General features: G+C 39.4%; 1 protein-coding gene across 1 annotated transcript; it reads right to left on the minus strand.

The window, feature by feature from the left end:
- On the minus strand, positions 1 to 20,220 carry gabra6b (gamma-aminobutyric acid type A receptor subunit alpha6b). The gene is made up of 10 exons (XM_060935303.1): positions 20,186 to 20,220; positions 19,959 to 20,080; positions 18,791 to 18,858; positions 16,892 to 17,112; positions 16,071 to 16,153; positions 15,822 to 15,965; positions 14,019 to 14,171; positions 5,647 to 5,894; positions 1,646 to 1,893; positions 1 to 49 (listed from the first exon to the last, which is right to left on the minus strand). Exons 1-10 carry the CDS (start codon positions 20,218 to 20,220, stop codon positions 40 to 42), a joined length of 1,332 nt encoding a protein of 443 aa, XP_060791286.1. The 3' UTR covers positions 1 to 39.
- Between the last annotated feature and the right edge of the window lie 650 nt (positions 20,221 to 20,870).

A 20,870-nucleotide genomic window follows, 5' to 3' on the forward strand; every position in this document is an offset into this window, starting at 1 on the left:
CTCCGTCTCTGGAGAGATGCTCTGGTGAGTATGCGGCGCTCACTCCTCCCTGTCCACAGCAGAAAAAAGAGAGATGAATAAAGAAAGAGAGGAAGAAGGACAGAAAGGTAATCCTGCATCCTTCATCACCTGAGTTTAGTTTTTTCATAAATAAGTAAAATTTTTAATTATAATCTTTTACATGTAAGTAAATAATTTATTTTCAGCACATTTTTTTCATTTAGTTGTTTTCTGGGTCTGGAGCTTCTGGCTTCAGTTAATGTTCACAACGTTCAAACATCAGAACGGGAAAATTGTGATCTCACAGTGAAGTGTGACTTTCTTTCTGTCACTGTGGTATGGGTGTTGGTTTGAGCCAGATGGGCTGGTTTGAGTATTTCAGAAGCTGCTGATCTCCTTCCTGGGGTTTTCACACACAACAGTCTCTAGAGTTTACACAGAATGGTGCAGAAAACAAAAAACACTGAGTGAGTGAGCGACAGTTCTGTGGGTGGAAACAAACGCCTTGTTGATAAGAGAGGGTCAGAGGGAAATGGACAGATTCGAGGTGGTTTGAGCTTTTTTGCCAGGAAGGATATAGTAACTCATATAATCACTCTTTACAACCGTGGTGAGCAGAAAAGCATCTCAGCATGCAACAGCAGAAGAACACATTGGGTTCCACTCCTGCAGCCAAGAACAGGGATCTTAGAATCAACAACATGTTCCTATTAAAGTGGCCGGGGAGTGAATAGTGAACAGGGTGTGAGAGAAGTCACGTGAAACTGACTGAAATTTTACAGGAACAAAAAGTCAAGTTAAGTTTATTTGTTTCGTGCTTTTAACAATAAACATTGTCGCAAAGCAGCTTTACAGAATTTTAATGACTTAAAACATGAGCTAATTTTATCCCTAATCTATCCCCAATGATGAAGCCTGTGGCGACGGTGGCAAGGAAAAACTCCCTCAGACGACATGAGGAAGAAACCTCGAGAGGAACCAGACTCAAAAGGGAACCCATCCTCATTTGGGCAACAACAGACAGCATGACTATATTAAAAACTAAAAGAAACTAATCCGCAGTGTGATGATGAAATGATGAAATGAAAGTGTCGTGTTTTTTGTTTCAGTGCTGTCTGTGACAAGGTGATGTGTTAATTAGTTGTATTCACACTTGTAAAGGAATTCAGCATGACTTGTGCACATCATCGCTGTGATTAAGTGCACTTCTGTAAGTGTACACTAGAGTGATTTACGACTTCCACACTTCTGAGTGAGTAGGGGAAGTGAACATGGTTCTTTAGGATGCCTTGGGTAAATCCTGCATATATAATGTAACAACACACACACACACACACACACACACACAGATGTAACAGCATCATAATGACTGATGATTATATTACAGTGAGGACAAACATCAGCTGCACACCGTTCACACTACAGCGACGTTTAGTGCACTTGATTTATAACAGAGATGTTTCTGGCACTCGAGTACGCAATAAAGAGGAGTGTATCGCCTGCAGGTAGCGCACACACACACACACACACACACACACACACATTCTTTAAGTCCTCTTTTCTGTGTTCCACTTTCCTCCTGAGAGATTTATAAAGCAAAGCAATGTGACAAGGCTGACACACACACACACACACACACACACACCTTGGTTCCATGGGGTCCTTGGTGAGGTAAACGATCCAGTAAACGAGGTTAAAGGCGCCAAAGGACAGAGGGAACAGGATGCGTGAGTATTTATCGATGATGCTAGTGCCAGTTAGCATAGCATTAGTGGGCGTGGCTGAACCCTGCTGATGTAAATCAGGCACGGGGCTCGCAGGAACCATGGGGTTCTCCTTCTGCGGCACCGAGTTCAGCCTTTTCTTCAGAACACTGCTGGGATCCACCAGAGACTGGAACAGAAACGGAGCAAGAGAGAAGATCAGAAACGGATCACACACTTCATCTTCGACGTCAGACTGAGAGTCAGTAGGCAGATGTGCATTTTACATTGCTGCTTATTTACAGCTCACCTGCGCGCTCACACTCTGAGGCGTGGCTCCTGTGAATTCATTAGCATCAATTATAATTAACCAATTAATTACTGCTCTGAAGACACAAACACCCCGCACGCGAGCGCTGACTCTCCCTGTGTAAGAACAAATCAACCATTTTCACATCGGATCACAGAGAGAATCAAATAACAACAGGGGCGTGGCCTAAACAAACTGAACATTAAAAGTGAAGAAAATATCATCAGATAAACAAACACGTGAGAATCAAACAGATTCCATACGAACTTCCTGTCTGAGGTTCAGCCTTTCGGTGTTGACTCGAATCGAACAGGAACACATGTTGTACAGAACGTTTACAAACAGCTGCTTACTGGAACATCTGTTTCACAGCGGATTCCAGCTGACCAATCACTGATTATTTTCCTCTAACAGCACATGCTCGAGTGTTTTAATCCTCTTACATTACAGTAACATCCCAACGGTTACAATTTACTACACAGCATAGTTTTTATCCATTTAGAGTTACATTCAGTGTTCTGTGGAATGAGTGAGTTCCTGTTCTCTCTTCCGTTATAGCAGCGATAAACTCTCGCTCCCTCACCACAGTCTCTTTATTCTCTCTACAGAAGTTAATAAGATGAAAATAATAATTGCAGGTTGTTGTTGTGTTACTGAGAAACAGCAAAGACACGTAAACTCCTCCGTCCTGAACACACCACAGAATTAAAGAGTTACTTCTGACTCTAACACAGCGCTGACGGTTTTTATCCATTTATAGTTATGTTTTGTTTATAACTGTTAAATACCTATTAATCATGTGATTTCCATTGATAAACAAATCATCCTTTATGAATGAACACTTTTCTTCATTTATAAACATCAGTCATTTATTTATCTATTTATTTATTTTCCCCTAAAACATTCCACTTGATCTGACCTGCACGTCATGTCACTTTAATAGAAATATCATGTAAGATCTTTAATAACGTGTTCATTATGGAAAATGAGACAAAACACAAAGTTTGATTTTGGCAAAAATAATTTATAATCCTCTGTGTGTCTGTTTATTATAAATAAACAAAAATGATTAAAAAAAATATTATAAACAAATACCTGAAGAGAACAGAAGGGTGAAAGGAGATACGCAGAGCCTTTATTTTTAAATAAATTTCTGAGTGGATAGTATCTCCATCCTTGACTCTTGTATGCTGCATAAATGGGAATAAAAATATATATTTTTGAGAGTTAAAATCAACTGCAAAGTTGTGATTGGCGCTGCCCCGCTGAGCCAGCCAGCCCTGAGCGCGTGACGTCACAGCGGGAACCGGTTTTAAGGCCGAGGCCTTTTACAGCTATAGACCAAAGTCATATAAATAAACATTTATGGTGAAAGTAAGAAATAGCGTTACCAACTCGCTCAACTAAGACTGATTTGACTTCACTGACTGTGGGTTGACTCTCATTAAAACAGGATGGGTGTGTTAACTTATGCAACATACATGTACATGCATGCATTTTCACTGATAAAACATAAAAGGCTCATTAAATAATCAGATGAACTGAGACAATCACATTCTGAAGCAAATTAAATAATCTTATACCGGTAACTTAAACGCACAATACAAGTTACATGTGTTAATCTAAATGCAGGTAAACAACGTGTTGTTTTTGTTGTTTTGTATCCAAATGAGAGTCGGAGCTTACCCGTCTGTGTTCTCGCTTCTTGAAGGCCGATCTTGTGGCCGATTGTTTTGAAACAATCTGACTTTCAGTTGTTTGTTCAGTTCTCCGTTCATTCACTTCTTCCATGTAAGGGCGAGATGGCAGCGATATCCAGTTTAGAAATCAGATGGCTGCTCCATTCATTCACTGTTTTCTCCATATGGAGTACTCCGCCATTACTGCTCAGCTCAGGCAATTACTAAAACCCGGGATGGAACGGAACGTCACCAGTTTTAGCAACAACTGCAGGGAGGTCACTGCCCGAGCGATATGTCACGTCCCGTTCCATCCCGGGTTTTACCAACAACCGTCGGCTCACTCCGGGAGGACTGGTACAACTGAACTTACTTTCCTTTAGAAAAAAAAAACTAAATAAAATAAATGCGTTCCTTTTCTTGTAGTTTTATTTAATTGTCAGTACTGCACCCTCTTTCAATCCGGGCTTATAGCCAACGCTCCTCAACAGATCAGAGGTCTCGTTCGAGTCTTCAGTAAAATGTGCAGAGCAGAGGAGAGACCACTTCGTAGGCACCCAATGTGCCCGTGAACTTCTCGCAAAATGCGTCCAAATCTTTGCAGTTTGAACATTCTTGGGCCATGAATGCAACATAAATCCACCTTCTGTCATGTTGCTGCACCCGCCAGCAACACATCTACGTGGCATGGCGATAAATTCGCTCAAAATGGAGGATCGGAGTTGCAGTCAGCTCTGTGTTTTAGTATAGCGGAAATGGCGGTGAGACCGATAGACTTCCTGCGGTGACGTTACGGACGTCAAGGTCATTCACTCAGACAGCTACCTAATATCTTAAAATGTAAAATATTTCTAATAATAAAGTTATTTCAGAAACTCTACTGAATATATTAATAAATATTAAAATTTTTAATCCTTATACTTTTGTTCCTCAACTAAAAAAAATAACAATTCGTTCAGTGTTTTTATCACTTTAATTGTAAAAATTACTATATTAGATTTATTGTTAACGCTTAAAACTATTCCTGTGCCGTTCTTGAGGTCTCAAAGCGTTTATAAACGAAAGTGAGGCCATGGCTCTGCGTATCTGCTTTAAAACAGCACGAGTCAGGAGTCACGCTGTGATATACATCACACACACACAGATCAGAACCCACGCTCAGACACTGAGATCAGTCACGGCCAAAAGACTCTTTTTTTACAAACTGAAATAAATAAATCGTTCAAACTGAATAAAAATCAGAAAGAAATTAAAATCGAGTTCCATTTCAGCTCAAACTCTTTAAAATGATTCATCATTTTTAAAATGTAAAATATTTCTAATAATAAAGTTATTTCAGAAACTCTACTGAATATATTGATAAATATTTTAATTCTTAATCCTGATATTTTTGTTCCTTAACTAAAAAAATAATCATTTGTTCAGTGTTTTTATGAAAGCAAAACTAAATATGATCAAAGTACTTAATCATTCCATAAAATTAAACCTTAACTCTCCCTAGTTATAATTTATTAATTAGATGAGTTTTTAAATGCAGGAGATGATTTTTTGCATGTAAATATTTTTCTCTGATAATTAAAGACGTGCATGTTGCTCAGGTGTATCGATGTGTGTCATGATTAGAATTCTGTTGACATTTTATGATTTTTCACAAAACTGATTTTTATCTACAGATATTTAATAGAGAACTTTTCACATTTCTCTGAAATCTCAGACATCCAGTAAACCTTCTGCAATAAACATCACACTGTTCATTAAAATAACATCAGCATTCGCAAGAAGAGATCATTAAGCTGATTAAAGAAGATAAAAGGGCGGAGTCAAGGGCAGGTGTTAATTAAAGATCAGTAAATTCTCGGGCAGATGTGTACATCATGAACATTTCTTCAGGTTTCATGACAATGTGTTTATGGGAAGTGTAAGTGATGGAGGATGGGCTGTAGGAGGACGTTACCGTAACGTCTTTGCTGTCGCTCTTGGAGGCCGTTGCCATGGCAGCTCGGGCGGCGTTGGCACGGCGACGCTCTCGGTTGGCCTGCACAGTGGAAAAGTAGTTCACGGCAGCGAATTCGATGAGGGCGGAGAAGACAAAGGCGAAGCAGACGGCAATGAACCAGTCCATGGCGGTGGCGTAGGAGACTTTAGGCAGCGAGTGTCGAGCGCTAATACTCAAAGTCGTCATCGTTAGCACTGTAGTGATACCTACACACACACACACACACACACACACACACTTATTTATGATAGAATAAATATTGCTTATTTTCACACAAAGGGGGTGGGGCTTACATACACAAAGGCGGAGCTTAGGTTAAATTTGATAAAAACCTGATGATTACAGTAGATTTTTTTAAATTACGTAGCTTTCTAGAAAACTAACATTGCTAACATCAGATAGCTACTGCAGGAGCGGTAAAGCTAACATTAGCTTAGCTAAGCTAACTGCTACTAAGTGCTATGTTTATTTGCTCACTAACTTTATTACTTCTCCACACTCAGGTGACTTTTTGTGATTTCTGTGTCAACTTGGTGAAGGTTGGTTTCTCTTTTTTCATCACTGTGTTTAGGACGAAAGAGTGAAAGAGTTTTATGGGATGTTTTCATCTCATCTCATCTCATTATCTCTAGCCGCTTTATCCTTCTACAGGGTCGCAGGCAAGCTGGATCCTATCCCAGCTGACTACTGGCGAAAGGCGGGGTTCACCCTGGACAAGTCGCCAGGTCATCACAGGGCTGACACATAGACACAGACAACCATTCACACTCACATTCACACCTACGCTCAATTTAGAGTCACCAGTTAACCTAACCTGCATGTCTTTGGACTGTGGGGGGGGGGGGGGATGTTTTCAGCTGTAGATAATGGTTGTGTGTGTGTGTGTGTGTGTGTGTGTGTGTGTGTGTGTGTGTGTGTGTGTGTGTGTTGCTTTTTGTTTGGTGCAATTGTGTTAAAATAAACTGAAACAAATAGCTAACAAAGTAAACGTATCAATTTTACTCAGATTCAGTCACAAACGTCTCTGAACATTTCTTTCTTGTCTAGACGAAGGGGAAATCAGGAAGCACCCTAAAAGTACACAAACCATGTGATTTGAAACGCGGCTCTGGGCGATTATTCACGTTCCCTTAAACACAAATCCGCAGGGTCACTAATTATTTCTGCACTGATGTTGTTCTGACATCAGCCCATTATCAGGCACTTCTCAGTTTGCCATTAAATCCATTTCACACCGAAATCCCCACAGCTACGCTAACTGAACATCATATCACCCCGCCCCCCCACACTGAATCACTTCTGATACAACACTGAATCAAAACTCCACCCACACTAAATCAACACTGAATCAACACTGATCAAAACTCCACCCACACTAAATCAACACTGAATCAACACTGATCAAAACTCCACCCACACTGAATCAACACTGAATCAACACTGATCAAAACTCCACCCACACTAAATCAACACTGAATCAACACTGATCAAAACTCCACCCACACTGAATCAACACTGATCAAAACTCCACCCACACTGAATCAACACTGATCAAAACTCCACCCACACTGAATCAACACTGAACAAAACTCCACCCACACTGAATCAACACTGATCAAAACTCCACCCAGACTGAATCACCTCTGACAACTCTGAATCAACATTGAATCAATCCTCCCCACACTGAATCAACTCTGAATCAAAATTCTCCTCACACTGAATCATACATTAATATAATACTCCCCCTCCCCCATACTGAATCAGCACTAAGTCAACCCAGTGAAGGAACAGTGAATCTATGCTCCCCTCCCCCACAACAAACATTTATCCTCCCCCACACTCAATCAACATTCCCCTCCCCCACACTCAATCAACACCCCTCCCCCACGCTCAAGCAATATTCCCCTCCCCCACGCTCAATTAACTCTCCCCTCCCCCACACAGAACCAAAATGGCTGCTGTTTGTCGCCGTGTTCCTCACCCAGGCGTAGTGAACGCTGTTTGTGAGATTGACAGAGTGTGTAGGAGGCGAGTGAGCGTGATGAGTTATTCTAAGGTATTCTGAGTTATTCTGTCTCTGGAAACAGAACCAATGACAGAAACTCTGCCATGGAGACGAAGAGCTGAAAGATGAGGCACTCGCCCACAACTTCAGAGAAAAAAAATTACACGAGCACGAATCTCTGCTCCAGATAAAGAAACCTGAGAGTGAGGACGGAGACAGATGCTCGCCATGTCTCACTGGGATTTTCCTTCATTATTAAAACAAAGCACACCTTTATAACAGGAAGTGATGTACGTTGTAGAATATTTGATAAATTAGTAGATTTTCAGATTTTGTTTCCTTAAAACACATTAAGCAGATTTTACGTTTATTTTTATTTGACTAGAATGCTGGTTTGTGTGTTAGCATGTTTAATATATATATATATATATATATATATATATATATATATATATATATATATATATATATATATATATGATATAATACATAAATATCACACCATTCGTTAATTAATCATCTTTTCCTTTTAATGTTAACAAAAAGATTTTCACGATCATGCTATTGGAGGAGACGCAGCTTAATCAGAGACACAGCTCAGCTGGAGGAGGGAAGCTTTTATAGATGTAGGGGGGCTGCCATGCCATAGTACCCACAATTCCCTGCTTCACTTTATGGCCCATCTTCTCCCCTTCCACTGTTACAGCATTGAACACACCAATCCCTGTACTCGATGCCATGTTCTATCTCCGCCCATTCTTCTGACTCCCTGTAATGGTATTGGATACAGAGATGATACCGGATACCAAATACAGTGACATCACGACTGCGCTTTAAAACCCGCGGCGGAATCGAAATTCTTTCTCTCTGGTGGTGGATCCCCACACGTGAAAGAGAGACGTCGTTGCATCTGTGCTAAAGAAGGACAAAGAACAAAGAACGAGCTATCGATACCGGACCTTTAGCCAAAGTTCAATGTGTTTGATTTTCGCATAGTTGTAATAATAACTGAACCGGTTAGTTACTGCAGCCCACACAGTATTTTAAAAGAGAAAAGGCGACCGGATCCCTTTTCCCTTTCGCAACGTTGATGAACTACAAATAAGATTCCTTCCAGATCATCGGATGACTGATGGGACACCAAAGATCTTCAGCTGATGAGCTATAAAAGCAAAAGGAACAGAACTGTTTGCTCCCTGGACCTGCACTCTGCGCTGTCTTCGGACAACAGACGGCACACTTTCAGTTGCCAAGCAAGAGCGATCTCAAGTAAGGCTGGCATCTGGGCAATCGTTAGTCTTAACTGTGGCTAGTTAATGCAAAGAGTGTTGTTTATTTGAATTCATTCATGGTTTAAATGTACGCATTTTGATTCACATGAAAGTTGGTCTTAGACCGTGTGTTGTTTGATTTGCTTTGTTTACTACCCGTATTAAGTAGATCATGTATGCTCTCTCTCTCTCTCTCTCTCTCTCTCTCTCTCTCTCTTTCTCTTTCTCTTTTTAACTCCCTCCACCGCACTACACCCCTCAACATTGGGATTTCAGGAGTAGCTAAGGGTTGAGTAGAAGTTTGGGTTTAAGGCCTAGCTGGGACTAGTTTTTAAGCTACAGATCACTTTGTTACTTTCCCTCATATGCTCTCCTTGTTGCCCAACCCCTTTTAGGCGGAGCCTAGCACAAAGCCTCACGCACTACATTCACAGACCACGCTTATCCCTCGCCCACGTGCTGCGCACGCCGCCTTGTTCCCTCACTCCCCTCCTCCTTGTCGTGCACCTGCGCACGTTCTCTCTTTCCCTAGCGCCTCCTCATCTCGCTGGTGTGCAGCTGCACACACGCATGCACACGCCTACACTCACACAGACACTCTCTCTCACTCACACACACACACACACACACACACACACACACACACACACACACACACACACACACACACACACACTCACACACACACTCACACAGCCACACGTACGTAAACACGTGATTTCCCTCTCACATTTTAACATTCACTCGCCCCTACACTGTAACACTTGCATATAGCCCATTACTTCTGGTCACCATTAGTGCCTTGGTGATCATCATATTCACTGCTGATTTCTTACTCTGTTTACTGCTGGTTATTATTCTACTTACTACTGACTATTGCTTTATACACTACTGATTATTACTTGTATACATTGTATCAGCATTTATATTGAATTATTCCTTGGATGCTATTGTTGCTATATCTGATCAGTATTAGTTTGCTAATTCGTGTCAGCTATTTCAATAAATGGTACCTTTGGAATAAACTGTGTCCTGTTTATTACTACAACATTCACTGAGTGCCAACCTCTGCCAAACAAATATTCTAATTGCCTTCGCCCATTTGGTTGTTATACGAATGTTATAGATCGAGAGTAAACATATTACATTAGACCTACAATATTCACTAAAACTATAGCAGCATCACCACTAAGTTATTCCATTGATTTTAATAGTTTAGCTATAAACTATTAGACACTTGAATTAATGATTAATGAATTTATGAGACTGATCCCTTTTTACATGAGACTGATTTGATAAGCCTGTTGCACCTACATAGATAACATATGAATGAAGTTGAAGTTTCTCGGGAGGCGGAGCAGATGACGTGCCTTCACACCGTGGACACTATTTATTTATTTATTTATTTAAGCAGAGAATTGAATTAATACAAACACTAAAATCATTTTATTATTTCCACAAATTAACATAGTGAATTAAAAGTGTGATAAAATCTACATTCCACACACACATTATGATTTAATGATTAGTTGTCTCATGGCTTTAATAAGAGAACGTGTACATAACTGTCGGCGCACAATGCAAATAAAAATAAATTTCTGTGCTGGATCGAGTGCTATTCTCTCTGCTGCTGTGTCAGGAGTGTAATGTGATCGTTACAACTCACACTGTTTATGCAGCAAACTATTATTAATATACTCAACTCCTATTATATTTATTTCAACACTCACCATCTTCTCATTCACATCTCATCATATTCATCTTTTTACTTGTAATTTTTTTCAAGTATAAGGGTTTGTGCTAAAAGTGGTAGTCTCGATATTTGTGAAAAATGTGTCATCTCAAGAAAAACCGTTAACCTAGGAAGCGTTAACTCCACTCACGTGGTTTTAATGATCTGAACGTGGAGTTCAGAAAAGTGCGAAACCCGACTCTGAACCCCAGCAACTCTCCTCACTGAAACACTGACAGAACCTTTCGGTTTAAGCTGCAGACTCTGAATATATACAGCCCTCTCATTTGAGTCTGTATTTTAACCCGTTTACACACTCACACATGGCTCATTTACACAATCATACGTGTTGTAATTAGCCCACGTCACGGCTGTTTGTCCATAAACACAGCTTTGGCACTTCATCACCGTCCCTGCAGCCTGTCGACAAGAAACAGGAAGACGAGCTGCTCTTAAACATGGGCTTTATTTCTCTTGTCTTTAAGAGCTGAGTGAACAGGAAGTGCAGCTTTAACAGAGTAATGCACTGCTGAAAAGCCATGCCAGAGGCAATGCGATGCTTTTACAAGGAAGAGCGTTTCATCCAAATGAAGCTCGCTGGAGTAGAAAGTGTTCTGTGAGAGATTACAGCTCTGCGCTCAGGGACGTTTTCACTCCTGATGCTCTTAAATGTCACTGCCTTTGGTTCTCGCTCTCAGAACCAGATACAGTATTTTATAGATTATACTCGATTATCAATGAATATTATCCATACAGGACACTTTATCGATGGAATAAAAACGTGTTCTATTCCCTTCTAGCAGGTTTCATACATTTGGTTAGATAGCATGCAATATTGTTAGCATATTGCTAATCCTATGATATTGCACGGTTGTCAAGACAACATGACGTCACATGTCAGAAATGATGTGAATATCCAATGACAAAACTTTTCTGCTGCGCATCCACAGAACCATTTCTTTGTTTGCAGGGAAAGAGAAAGACGTGCTAAACACCTGAAAGACTCCCAAAACCTCATTATTTATTCTTACACATATTTACAAGAGAAAAACAGACGAACAGACATCAAAAAACTGGAAAAGAGACACGTTGGAGATGTAAAAATTCCACACTAGAGAGCGACTGTGACAATTTGTAAACAAACATGGCCACCAGGTTTGCTTCATTAAACACGGAAGATTTTGAGAGAGTTTTGGCTGCCAGGTCGCTCCATTGTGTGTAGCTTTCGATGTTGATTTTAAAAGTAACTCAGTAAATTACTGAAAAAAATGCATCCTTAAGTCTGAGTGAAAAATACTGTGGTGAGTGTGTAGCATGGAAGAAGAGTCTGGAGACAGAAATCTTAGTTTCTCAGTCGTTATCCTGTGCTACTTGCTCTGGCTTGGCTACTTTATTAGCATTTGCTAACACTACTGATGAATGCTACACCGGCTGGAAGGTGACTTCACTCCTGTGCTGACAGCACCGACTCGCGGTTAAACTCGTGTCAGCATTAGAGAATGCTGATATGGTGATATGAAGAGAGTGTGTATGTATAATAATAATAATAATAATAATAATAATAATAATAATAATGTCTGGCTTTTTTTCATGGTCTATCAGATATATTCCATTCAGCTACTCGTCTTCGACTCGTTCAGTATCATGCTCGTTGAATAGAATATATCTGATAGACCACAAAAAAAGCCAGATAATATTATTTAAATATTTACAGAAGATCTCCTGGCGACTTGTCCAGGGTGAACCCCGCCTTTCACCCATAGTCAGCTGGGATAGGCTTCAGCTTGCCTGCGACCCTGTAGAAGGATAAAGCGGCTACAGATAATGAGATGAGATGAGAAGATCTGGACTGAATCATAATCACATGTGTACATTTATAATCATGACAATTTGAAACGTTCATCAAAAAACAATTTGAATTTTTTGTCAGTTTACAACCCGAGAAAAGCAGTTTTCTTGAAAGAGTCACTCAGGTGAATGAATCAGTAACGGTCACTGATTCGTTCTCTTCTGCTGCTGATGGGAACAAAATTTAAATCTGGAAGCTGAAGCCCTACATTTCAACACATATCCATGTGGATTCTGGATTCTGACTGTTCTACAGTTTCACATCGTGTTTAATCATCTGTTGTCTTTTAAACATCGGTGAATTGTGGAGTTAAATCAGAATTTGAATCACTTTGTTCATTCAGTGAGTCAGTTAAGTTGACTCAAGGTGGAGAAACTATGAACAATTCAATTGAATCTTTGATCTGACTGAAAGGATTCACTCAAGTTGTTCATACCTTCTGCTGGGGTTTTTCCATAATTGATGGAGACGTAAGTTTTGAATGGAAACTGATTCTTCAAGCCAAACCCATAAAGACCTTTGCTCCTGTTTTTTCTTTTTCCATTCTCGTTAAGGTTCAGAAGATGTGCAGATTCCCAGGGAAGTGCAGAGACATTGGAAACAGAGAACCTGCAATCAATTCCCTTTAGTCCTCATGCCACTCAGAGCGAGCGATCCGAGTCCATTATCAGCTTCTGCCAACAGCGTCCATTACGCTAATGAAGCTGCTTTACAAGACACACAAACAGCCGAGCGGCAGAGAAACGACTGGAAGCCGTGAGTGCAGTTCACTTCCTGCTGACCGGAAAGAACCGGGATTCTGAGGAACGTCACGTTAAAGCCAATCGATTTTTTTTTCTAAGGAACACTTTGGCCCTGAGCATCTGTGCATCAGCGTATCCTTCACTAAAATAAAAATATAATGCCGTGGTTGCCATGGTGAGATCTGCAATGAAACATTTACAACACAAAATGATGTCGTGAGATGACGTTTTCTGTTGTGATGTCGATCAGAAATAACTGCAAACAGCGACAGGTGAGAGAAATTAGCTACCATGGCAACAGGGTAACAAGAAAAGGAAACAATGCCCATATATAGAAAGTAGCAAGCATATCAATATGTGTTTTTTAATTTTGTTAATTTAAACAGCAGTTGATCACAGTCACTAGCTGTGACTATCTCAAATGTTTCATGACCTAATATATGATTTTTGATGATAATTAACTTCCCTTTTACATTGTGGCATCCTTAATTAACAAACATTTATAATCCCTGTAATTGTATTATGCTAATTCTGGGTCTATCTAGCGCTGTGCCAAAGGTAGCTAAAGAGCAAACTAATAATGGATTTATTTTAATCGAATGTTGTAGTGAATGTTGAGAAAATGGAGTGCAGCAAAATGTTTAATGAAATCTGGAGAAAACGAATGTCAGAATTAAAATGCTAAATGGTCTACCAATTAAATTCCAGAGTTTGCAGAAACTCTGCCTACCGAAGACAGTTCTGGCAGGAACGGACTCTTTGTTGATCCAGAAGGAAACCTGAGCGAGGATGACAGTCATGATGCAGGGGATGTAGGTCTGAATCAGGAAGAAACCCATTTTCCTCTGCAGATGGAAGTGAACAGTCATGACGATGTATTCACCTGCACAGGACAAACAGGAAGTCGTTAATTCCATATCAGAGCAGCCGGGAATAAAACAGGATTTAAAAAATCTCAGTCCACCATCCAGAGCATTTCATGTTTTATATTTTATCAGTAAGATTAAATAGATCAAACAAACAAACAAACAAACAAACAAATAAATATATAAATAAATTAATAGATAGATAGATAGATAGATAGATAGATAGATAGATAGATAGATAGATAGATAGATAGATAGATAACTTTTCTGTCCTTCCTGAACTGCAGCGGTGGAATATAAACCCGCTGAATTTTAGGCTGAAACTCGGCGAGATCAGATTCTGTTTATAACATCGTCTGAGTTTATTATAGAAATATGAGAAACATTATCAGAACCCACAGTCTTGTGCTTTTCAATGTGCTCACTGCTCATTAAGTCATAAGTTTTATAAAAGTGTGTATAAAAGTTTTCAGGGTAAAAAAAAATCATGTTCAGGCACAAAAAGGCTGTGAGAATCGGAAATAAATCACTTTAGGTTCTGTATTTGGGGTAAAAGGGACGTTGCTGTAAACAGATGGCGAAAACAATGGTGTAATTGATGCCACCTTGAGAGAATATAGCCCCGCCCACCTCGAATCATCCAGAAGAAACAAAAAAAAAAAGAAGAAAAAAACATCCAGAAATCTCTTAACTGAAAAACGGAGATGTTTGTTTTGGGGTCAGGAAGTAAATTTATGACAAAAATTACAGCAAAGAGAAAGAAGGTCTTTCTGGGAATGAAGTGACAGGGCTTTTAGTTTGGATAAAGAAGAAGAAGAAGAGGAGGAGGAGAAGAAGAAGAGGAGGAGAAGAAGAAGAGGAGGAGGAGAAGAAGAAGAGGAAAAAGAAGAGAAGATAAAAAAGAAGTAGAAGAAAAAGAAGAGAAGAAGATAAAAAAGAAGTAGAAAAAGAAGAGGAGGAGAAGAAGAAGAAGAAGAAGAAGAAGAGGAGGAGGAGGAGGAGAAGAAGAAGAGGAGGAGGAGAAGAAAAAGAAGAGGAAAAAGAAGAGAAGAAGAGAAGAAGATAAAAAAGTAGAAGAAAAAGAAGAAAAAGAGAAGAAGATAAAAGAGAAGATAAAAAAGAAGAAGTAGAAGAAGAGGAGGAGGAGGAGAAGAAGAAGAAGAAGAATATAAAAAAGAAGAAGAAAAGGAAGAGAGAAGAAGACACAGGAGGAGGAGAAGTAGAAGAAAAAGAAGAAGAGAAGAAGATAAAAAAGAAGAAGTAGAAGAGGAGGAGGAGAAGAAGAGGAGAAGAAGAAGATAAAAAGAAGAAGAAAAAGAAGAGAAAAGGAGGAGGAGGAGGAGGAGGAGGAGAAGAAGAAGAAGAGAAGATAAAAAAGAAGTGGAAGAAGAAGAAGAAGAAGAAGAAGATAAAAAAGAAGTAGAAGAAGAAGAGGAGGAGAAGAAGAAGAAGAAGAAGAAGAAGAAGAAGATAAAAAGAAGAGAGAAAAAGAAAAGATAAAAAAGAAGTAGAAGAAAAAGAAGAGAAGAAGAAGAAGATAAAAAAGAAGAAGAAGAAGAAGAAGACATTTTGTCCCTGAATCAGTTTAGTACGCTGCAGGATTAATGATGATGTATTTGCTGATAAATTGTTTATCTTTTTAATTTCCGTGTGATGTGACGTCTCACCCGTATCAGACTTGAGCTTCTCGCTGGACACCGTCTGTCCGATCAGGTCGTACTGCAGCAGGCTGGACGACTCCTGCGGCACTTCCACAGACAGTAAGGGCCCTTTCTTCCACGTGTACACGATCTCGCTCATGGGGTAAGCGTCTACGGCACACACACGTCAAGTTGGAGTCACACAGTCGTGAATATTCAGAATGATATTTCGTTCCACACTGACTGTACCACGTGTCGAGATTTAAAGAGACGCACAGCTGCCGAACTTCAGCGGACAGGAGTGTCCGTCCATCGGGAAGTTTATGAGCCTCATTGGACACTCGGCGTTGATGGTTAATCTGAGAGACAGAGGAAGATCACACACGTGAAACAGATCCATCGCCACACTCAGTGAAATTTCACATTTACATTTCGGTTTTATTTTACTGACACTGTTGGTATTTTTTCTGCACAGTTTGTAGAGATTTTATAAAGTATTTCTATTTTTATTCCCGTGTTTCTATCTGTATGTTTTATTGTTCACTGTAGGGCCATTACCTTATTTTATTTTATCTTTACTTTACCATGTCTTGTATTGTCTTGTGATTATCTCATTTTATCTTATCTTGCGTTATTGCATCATTACTTTATCTTGTCCTCCTTTGCCTTGCCTTATCTTTCCCGTATTGTACCTTTTCTCATCTTATCTTTACCTCGTCTTTCCTCATTGCGATCATTTTATTTTATCTCACTGCACCTTGTCTTGTCTTATCTTGTATTATCTTGTCTTGAGTTATCACCTGATCTGCTTCTTGCTTGATGTTACTCTGCTCCATCATCTATATTTTTAAATAAACTAAATTTTCAAAACTTGCAGCCAGAATCCATCTTTCCTAAATGTTTATTATTTCTGAATTTTCACGTAGAGTCTTTCAGCTAAGGTCACAGTGACGAAAAATCTGATCTGAGATCAGTTACCCCTGTGTGAACGAAGGAGGGGCGGGGCCAAAAAGCCGACAAGAGGACATGATCATGACCGTTCCAGTTTTCTGTACGGATGTGTGAGGGTCGTGTCCCTGAGAGCGCCGGGTTTTTACCTCATGGTGTAGAGGATGGTTCCGTTCTGCATGATGCGGAACAGCTTGTTCGGAGTCGTCATGTTGTGAGCGATGGAGCGTTTGCCGTTTCGGAAAAATGTATCCGGAGTCCAGATCTTGCTGACCATCAGGTTGTTGAGACGCAGGATCTCGATGGGACCCTCGAACCGCAGACGCTCGTCGATCCACGTCTGGCGGAAAAACACGTCCATGGTGTACTCCTGCACACAAACAACGAGATTTACACACAAATGTTCATGGGTTCAAAACCAAAAAGGAAATAATCACAAATCCAACAAATCCCTTCGGAATTTAATTTAATTATTGCATTTTTTATGAAATGCATTTTGTAAATAAAATCTATAAAAAGTATTAACAAATATTTCATAAAAATAAAATGCAGTTTCAATAAATTATATTAAGATTCTTTTTTTGCTGATTTTTACATTTTTCTTTCTTTCTTTCTTTTTTATTTCTCTTTCCATTTTCGCTGTTTTTCTCATATTATTCTGTTCTTCCTTTTGTTCTTTTCCTGTCATTTTCTTTCTTTCTTTCTTTCTTTCTTTCTTTCTTTCTTTCTTTCTTTCTTTCTTTCTTTCTTTCTTTCTTTCTAATCTTTCTCTCTTACCCTCCCTTTTCTGTATTACATTCTTCTCGTTCTTTTTCACTCGTTCACCTCTGGCTTTTCTTGCTCCTTTTTCTTCTCTTCATCTTTCTTTTTCTCTCATTTTATATTTGTTGTTCTCTTTTGCTCTATCCTTTCTTTCTTTCTTTCTTTCTTTCTTTCTTTCTTTCTTTCTTTCTTTCTTTCTTTCTTTCTTTGAGGTTTTCTCTCTATCTTTCTCATTCTCCCTCTCTGTCCTTTTATCTTTCTCTTTCTTCTTCACTCATTCCCACACTTTCCTTCAAATTATTGTTTTGTTATGAATGTGTTGTTTATGTTTATGTCCTGTGTTGTTTTTGCTGTTTATTTTTGACCTTCTTCTCTTCCTCCCTACGTCACGCTCAGCTCTCTGTAAGGAAATAAATATGAAACTGAAATTCTGAATTTATTTAGAAATATGATTAAAAAACATTTTCACCAAAACCCAGTTTGATGCTGATGGATAATAAACGGATGTGAAAACGTTCTCTCCTGTGTGTTTTGGATGGTGGAGGTTCTGGAGGTTCTGGATGTTCTAGTTAAAATGAGTGGGAATTGTCAGCAGGTCACATATGGGCCTGTTTTTTTTTCTTTCTTTTTTTAGCGATTTGGAACACAGCCGGAAACAGCCTCATGTCTCTGCTGATCTCTTTAAAACAACACCAGTGTTCTGTAACTCAACATGGGTGTGTTTACTTTTGGTTTTTGGTTTTTCTCAGAGAAACAGATTGACCTGCTGCCCGAACGGAGGAATAATGAAGTCTGAAGAGTGGAGATGAGTGGAGACAGAGATAAAAACTCAAAGCCGCATTAAATTACTGCAGAGACTCAAACAGCAGAAACACCAGTGTGTGTGTGTGTGTGTGTGTGTGTGTGTGTGTGTGTGTGTGTGTGTGTGTGCGCGTGTGTGTGTGTGTGTGTTACATTTCATCTGAGTGCCTGAGTTTATGTTATTGTTATTATCATTGGGAATCATCAGAATGGTTTAACTTTTGTAGCCTGATGAATTTTTCAGGAGAATTTAAACTCTTTAACTGGGAGTTTTATACAAAATAAATCCAATAGTGGAATTTAAACACGTTTCAGTTCAGAAATAAACAAAATTACCTTTATCTGGCCTCCTGACCAATCAGATTTGAGAATCGAACAGTTTGTTCTACAGGTTCATCATGTGATCAGCGAGCCCACAGATACAGACGTGTGCAGTAAATAAACAAACCCACGTTTTACACGTCTGACTGTTTTTACTCACACACCATTTCCACGTCAGACACGGGACCGAAGCTGGTAACGAAGATGTCCGTTTTGACTTCTGTTACAGGGCCTGAGTACAAAATAATCAACAACATGGAGTTAAAAATCTGCTGTAGGAATTTTCAAATGTGTCTGAGATACAAAGCTCGTGGCTTCATCTCTACGTGAAGATCTAAAAACATCAGCCTGCACGCGAGTCCGTCACAAACAGCTACATGTAGTTTATTTTATTTAAAAAACATTCTTCAGTAAACAGGAAACTTCTACTGCATGAACATCACGTCCACCACAGCGCTGCTGAGCTCTGCTCTGTGATTGGTCAGAAGGTTGATGCATTTTCTGGACAGTCGTGAAGCTGGAAGTGTAGTTTTCTGACATCTTCGGGACAGAGGAGCTCACGCTTCTTATCTTCTTCTTTACGGTTTCTCAGTAACATGACAAGCTGCTATTTTGGGGTTTATTTTATCTGATTAACTTTAAGAGAGAGATTAAAGAGACTCTGACGAGGGAGTGTGTGTTTATCACTGCTATAATGTAAGTCGGGAACAAAGTCATTTCAGAAATAAGAAGTATGAGTTTATGAATTAATAAAGTGTAATAGTTAGTAAGCTGCTGTGGTGTGAGAGGAATAAAACACTCAGGGATGTGCTGTTAGAGGAAAATAATCAACTCCAAGGTGTAACAGAGACCAAGCTTCATCACACCATTACCACGTCACTCAGTATTCTACTGCAACGCACACACACACACACACACACACACACACACACACACACACACACACACACACACACACACACACACAGTGTTTATCTTGTATGATGATGATGATGTGTGTAATGTGTCAGATGATAAACAGTGATGTTTAACATGAACAATATTAATATCTTGGAAACTTAAAAATAACTTCATTACTTTTTTGTGTTATTCTTGAAAAGGATTTTTACAGAAGTGCGTCTTCTAAACATCTGCATTTTGGACAAACAAAAGCTAGATAACTTTTTAAAAATAAGTAAATGACATCAATTATTTGAACACATCAGGCCTAAAAAAAAAGCATCATGTTTAATTATTAATGAGAACATCTGCTTGTTATGATATGACTTAATAATAATAATAATAATAATAATAATAATGTTATAAGACATTTATATATCCTGGAGTCTTTACCTCCGAATCCGGGTCGCAGTCTGTTGTCATATCCATCCAGTAATCTGTCCAGAATCCGTGTGATGTTGTCCAGATAGACTCGAGACTCAGTTGGGCCGGATTGGGACCAAACTTTCCCAGCGCTGGACGCACGACACGCAACAACACGGCGTTATTTTAAGAAACAAAAGCAACAAAAGTTGTTAAAAGTCATTTAATAATAAATCAATGTTTCTTTTGTCACTTACCATGAGAGCAGAATGAGAGTGTGTACGAGAGCCATGGCTGGTCCTGAGTGTGTGTGTGTGCGCGCGCGCGTGTGTGTGTGTGTATGAAAGCCTCCTTCGTGTCAGCTGGTGGTGTGTACAGCTCATCGCTCAGAGGCGGATCCAGGAAAAGGAGCACGCTTTCTGCAATTTTTGTGCTCGGCTGGAGAACCGCATCATAAAAACAAGAACACGAGTCCATTAGCTTGGACTGCAGCCACCATGCCGGATCAGTTTACTTCCTGATCATATCCTCTTATTCACCTCTCATTAGGTTATGTTCTCACATTTACATGTTTAAGTTCAGTCTGAAGTCTGAATGATGTCTTTTTAAATCATTAACGTTGGGGTCAGAGTGTAAAGCAACTCCACAGTGGCTTTACAGCTATTTTAAGAAAGAGGAGGCGCTCAAAAATCCAACTGGGATGGTGTTAAACACATCAGAGTTTTATTACATCATCAAATATAACAGCCAATCAGGATCCAGTATGCAAATGAAGTCCATGCAACACTGATTTACCAGATAAAGGAGGTTGGGTGTGGTCAGTGGTCAGTGGACATTTTCATGCTTTTTATTTCCCTCGGGTGATTAGCTTTGGTGTCACTTCCTGTTAATTTTGTATTTATAATGGATTATAAAGGCATTAATAACATGTTAGATAGCATA

Source organism: Neoarius graeffei, chromosome 12, assembly GCF_027579695.1.
Source record: "Neoarius graeffei isolate fNeoGra1 chromosome 12, fNeoGra1.pri, whole genome shotgun sequence".
Taxonomy (NCBI): Eukaryota; Metazoa; Chordata; class Actinopteri; order Siluriformes; family Ariidae; genus Neoarius; species Neoarius graeffei.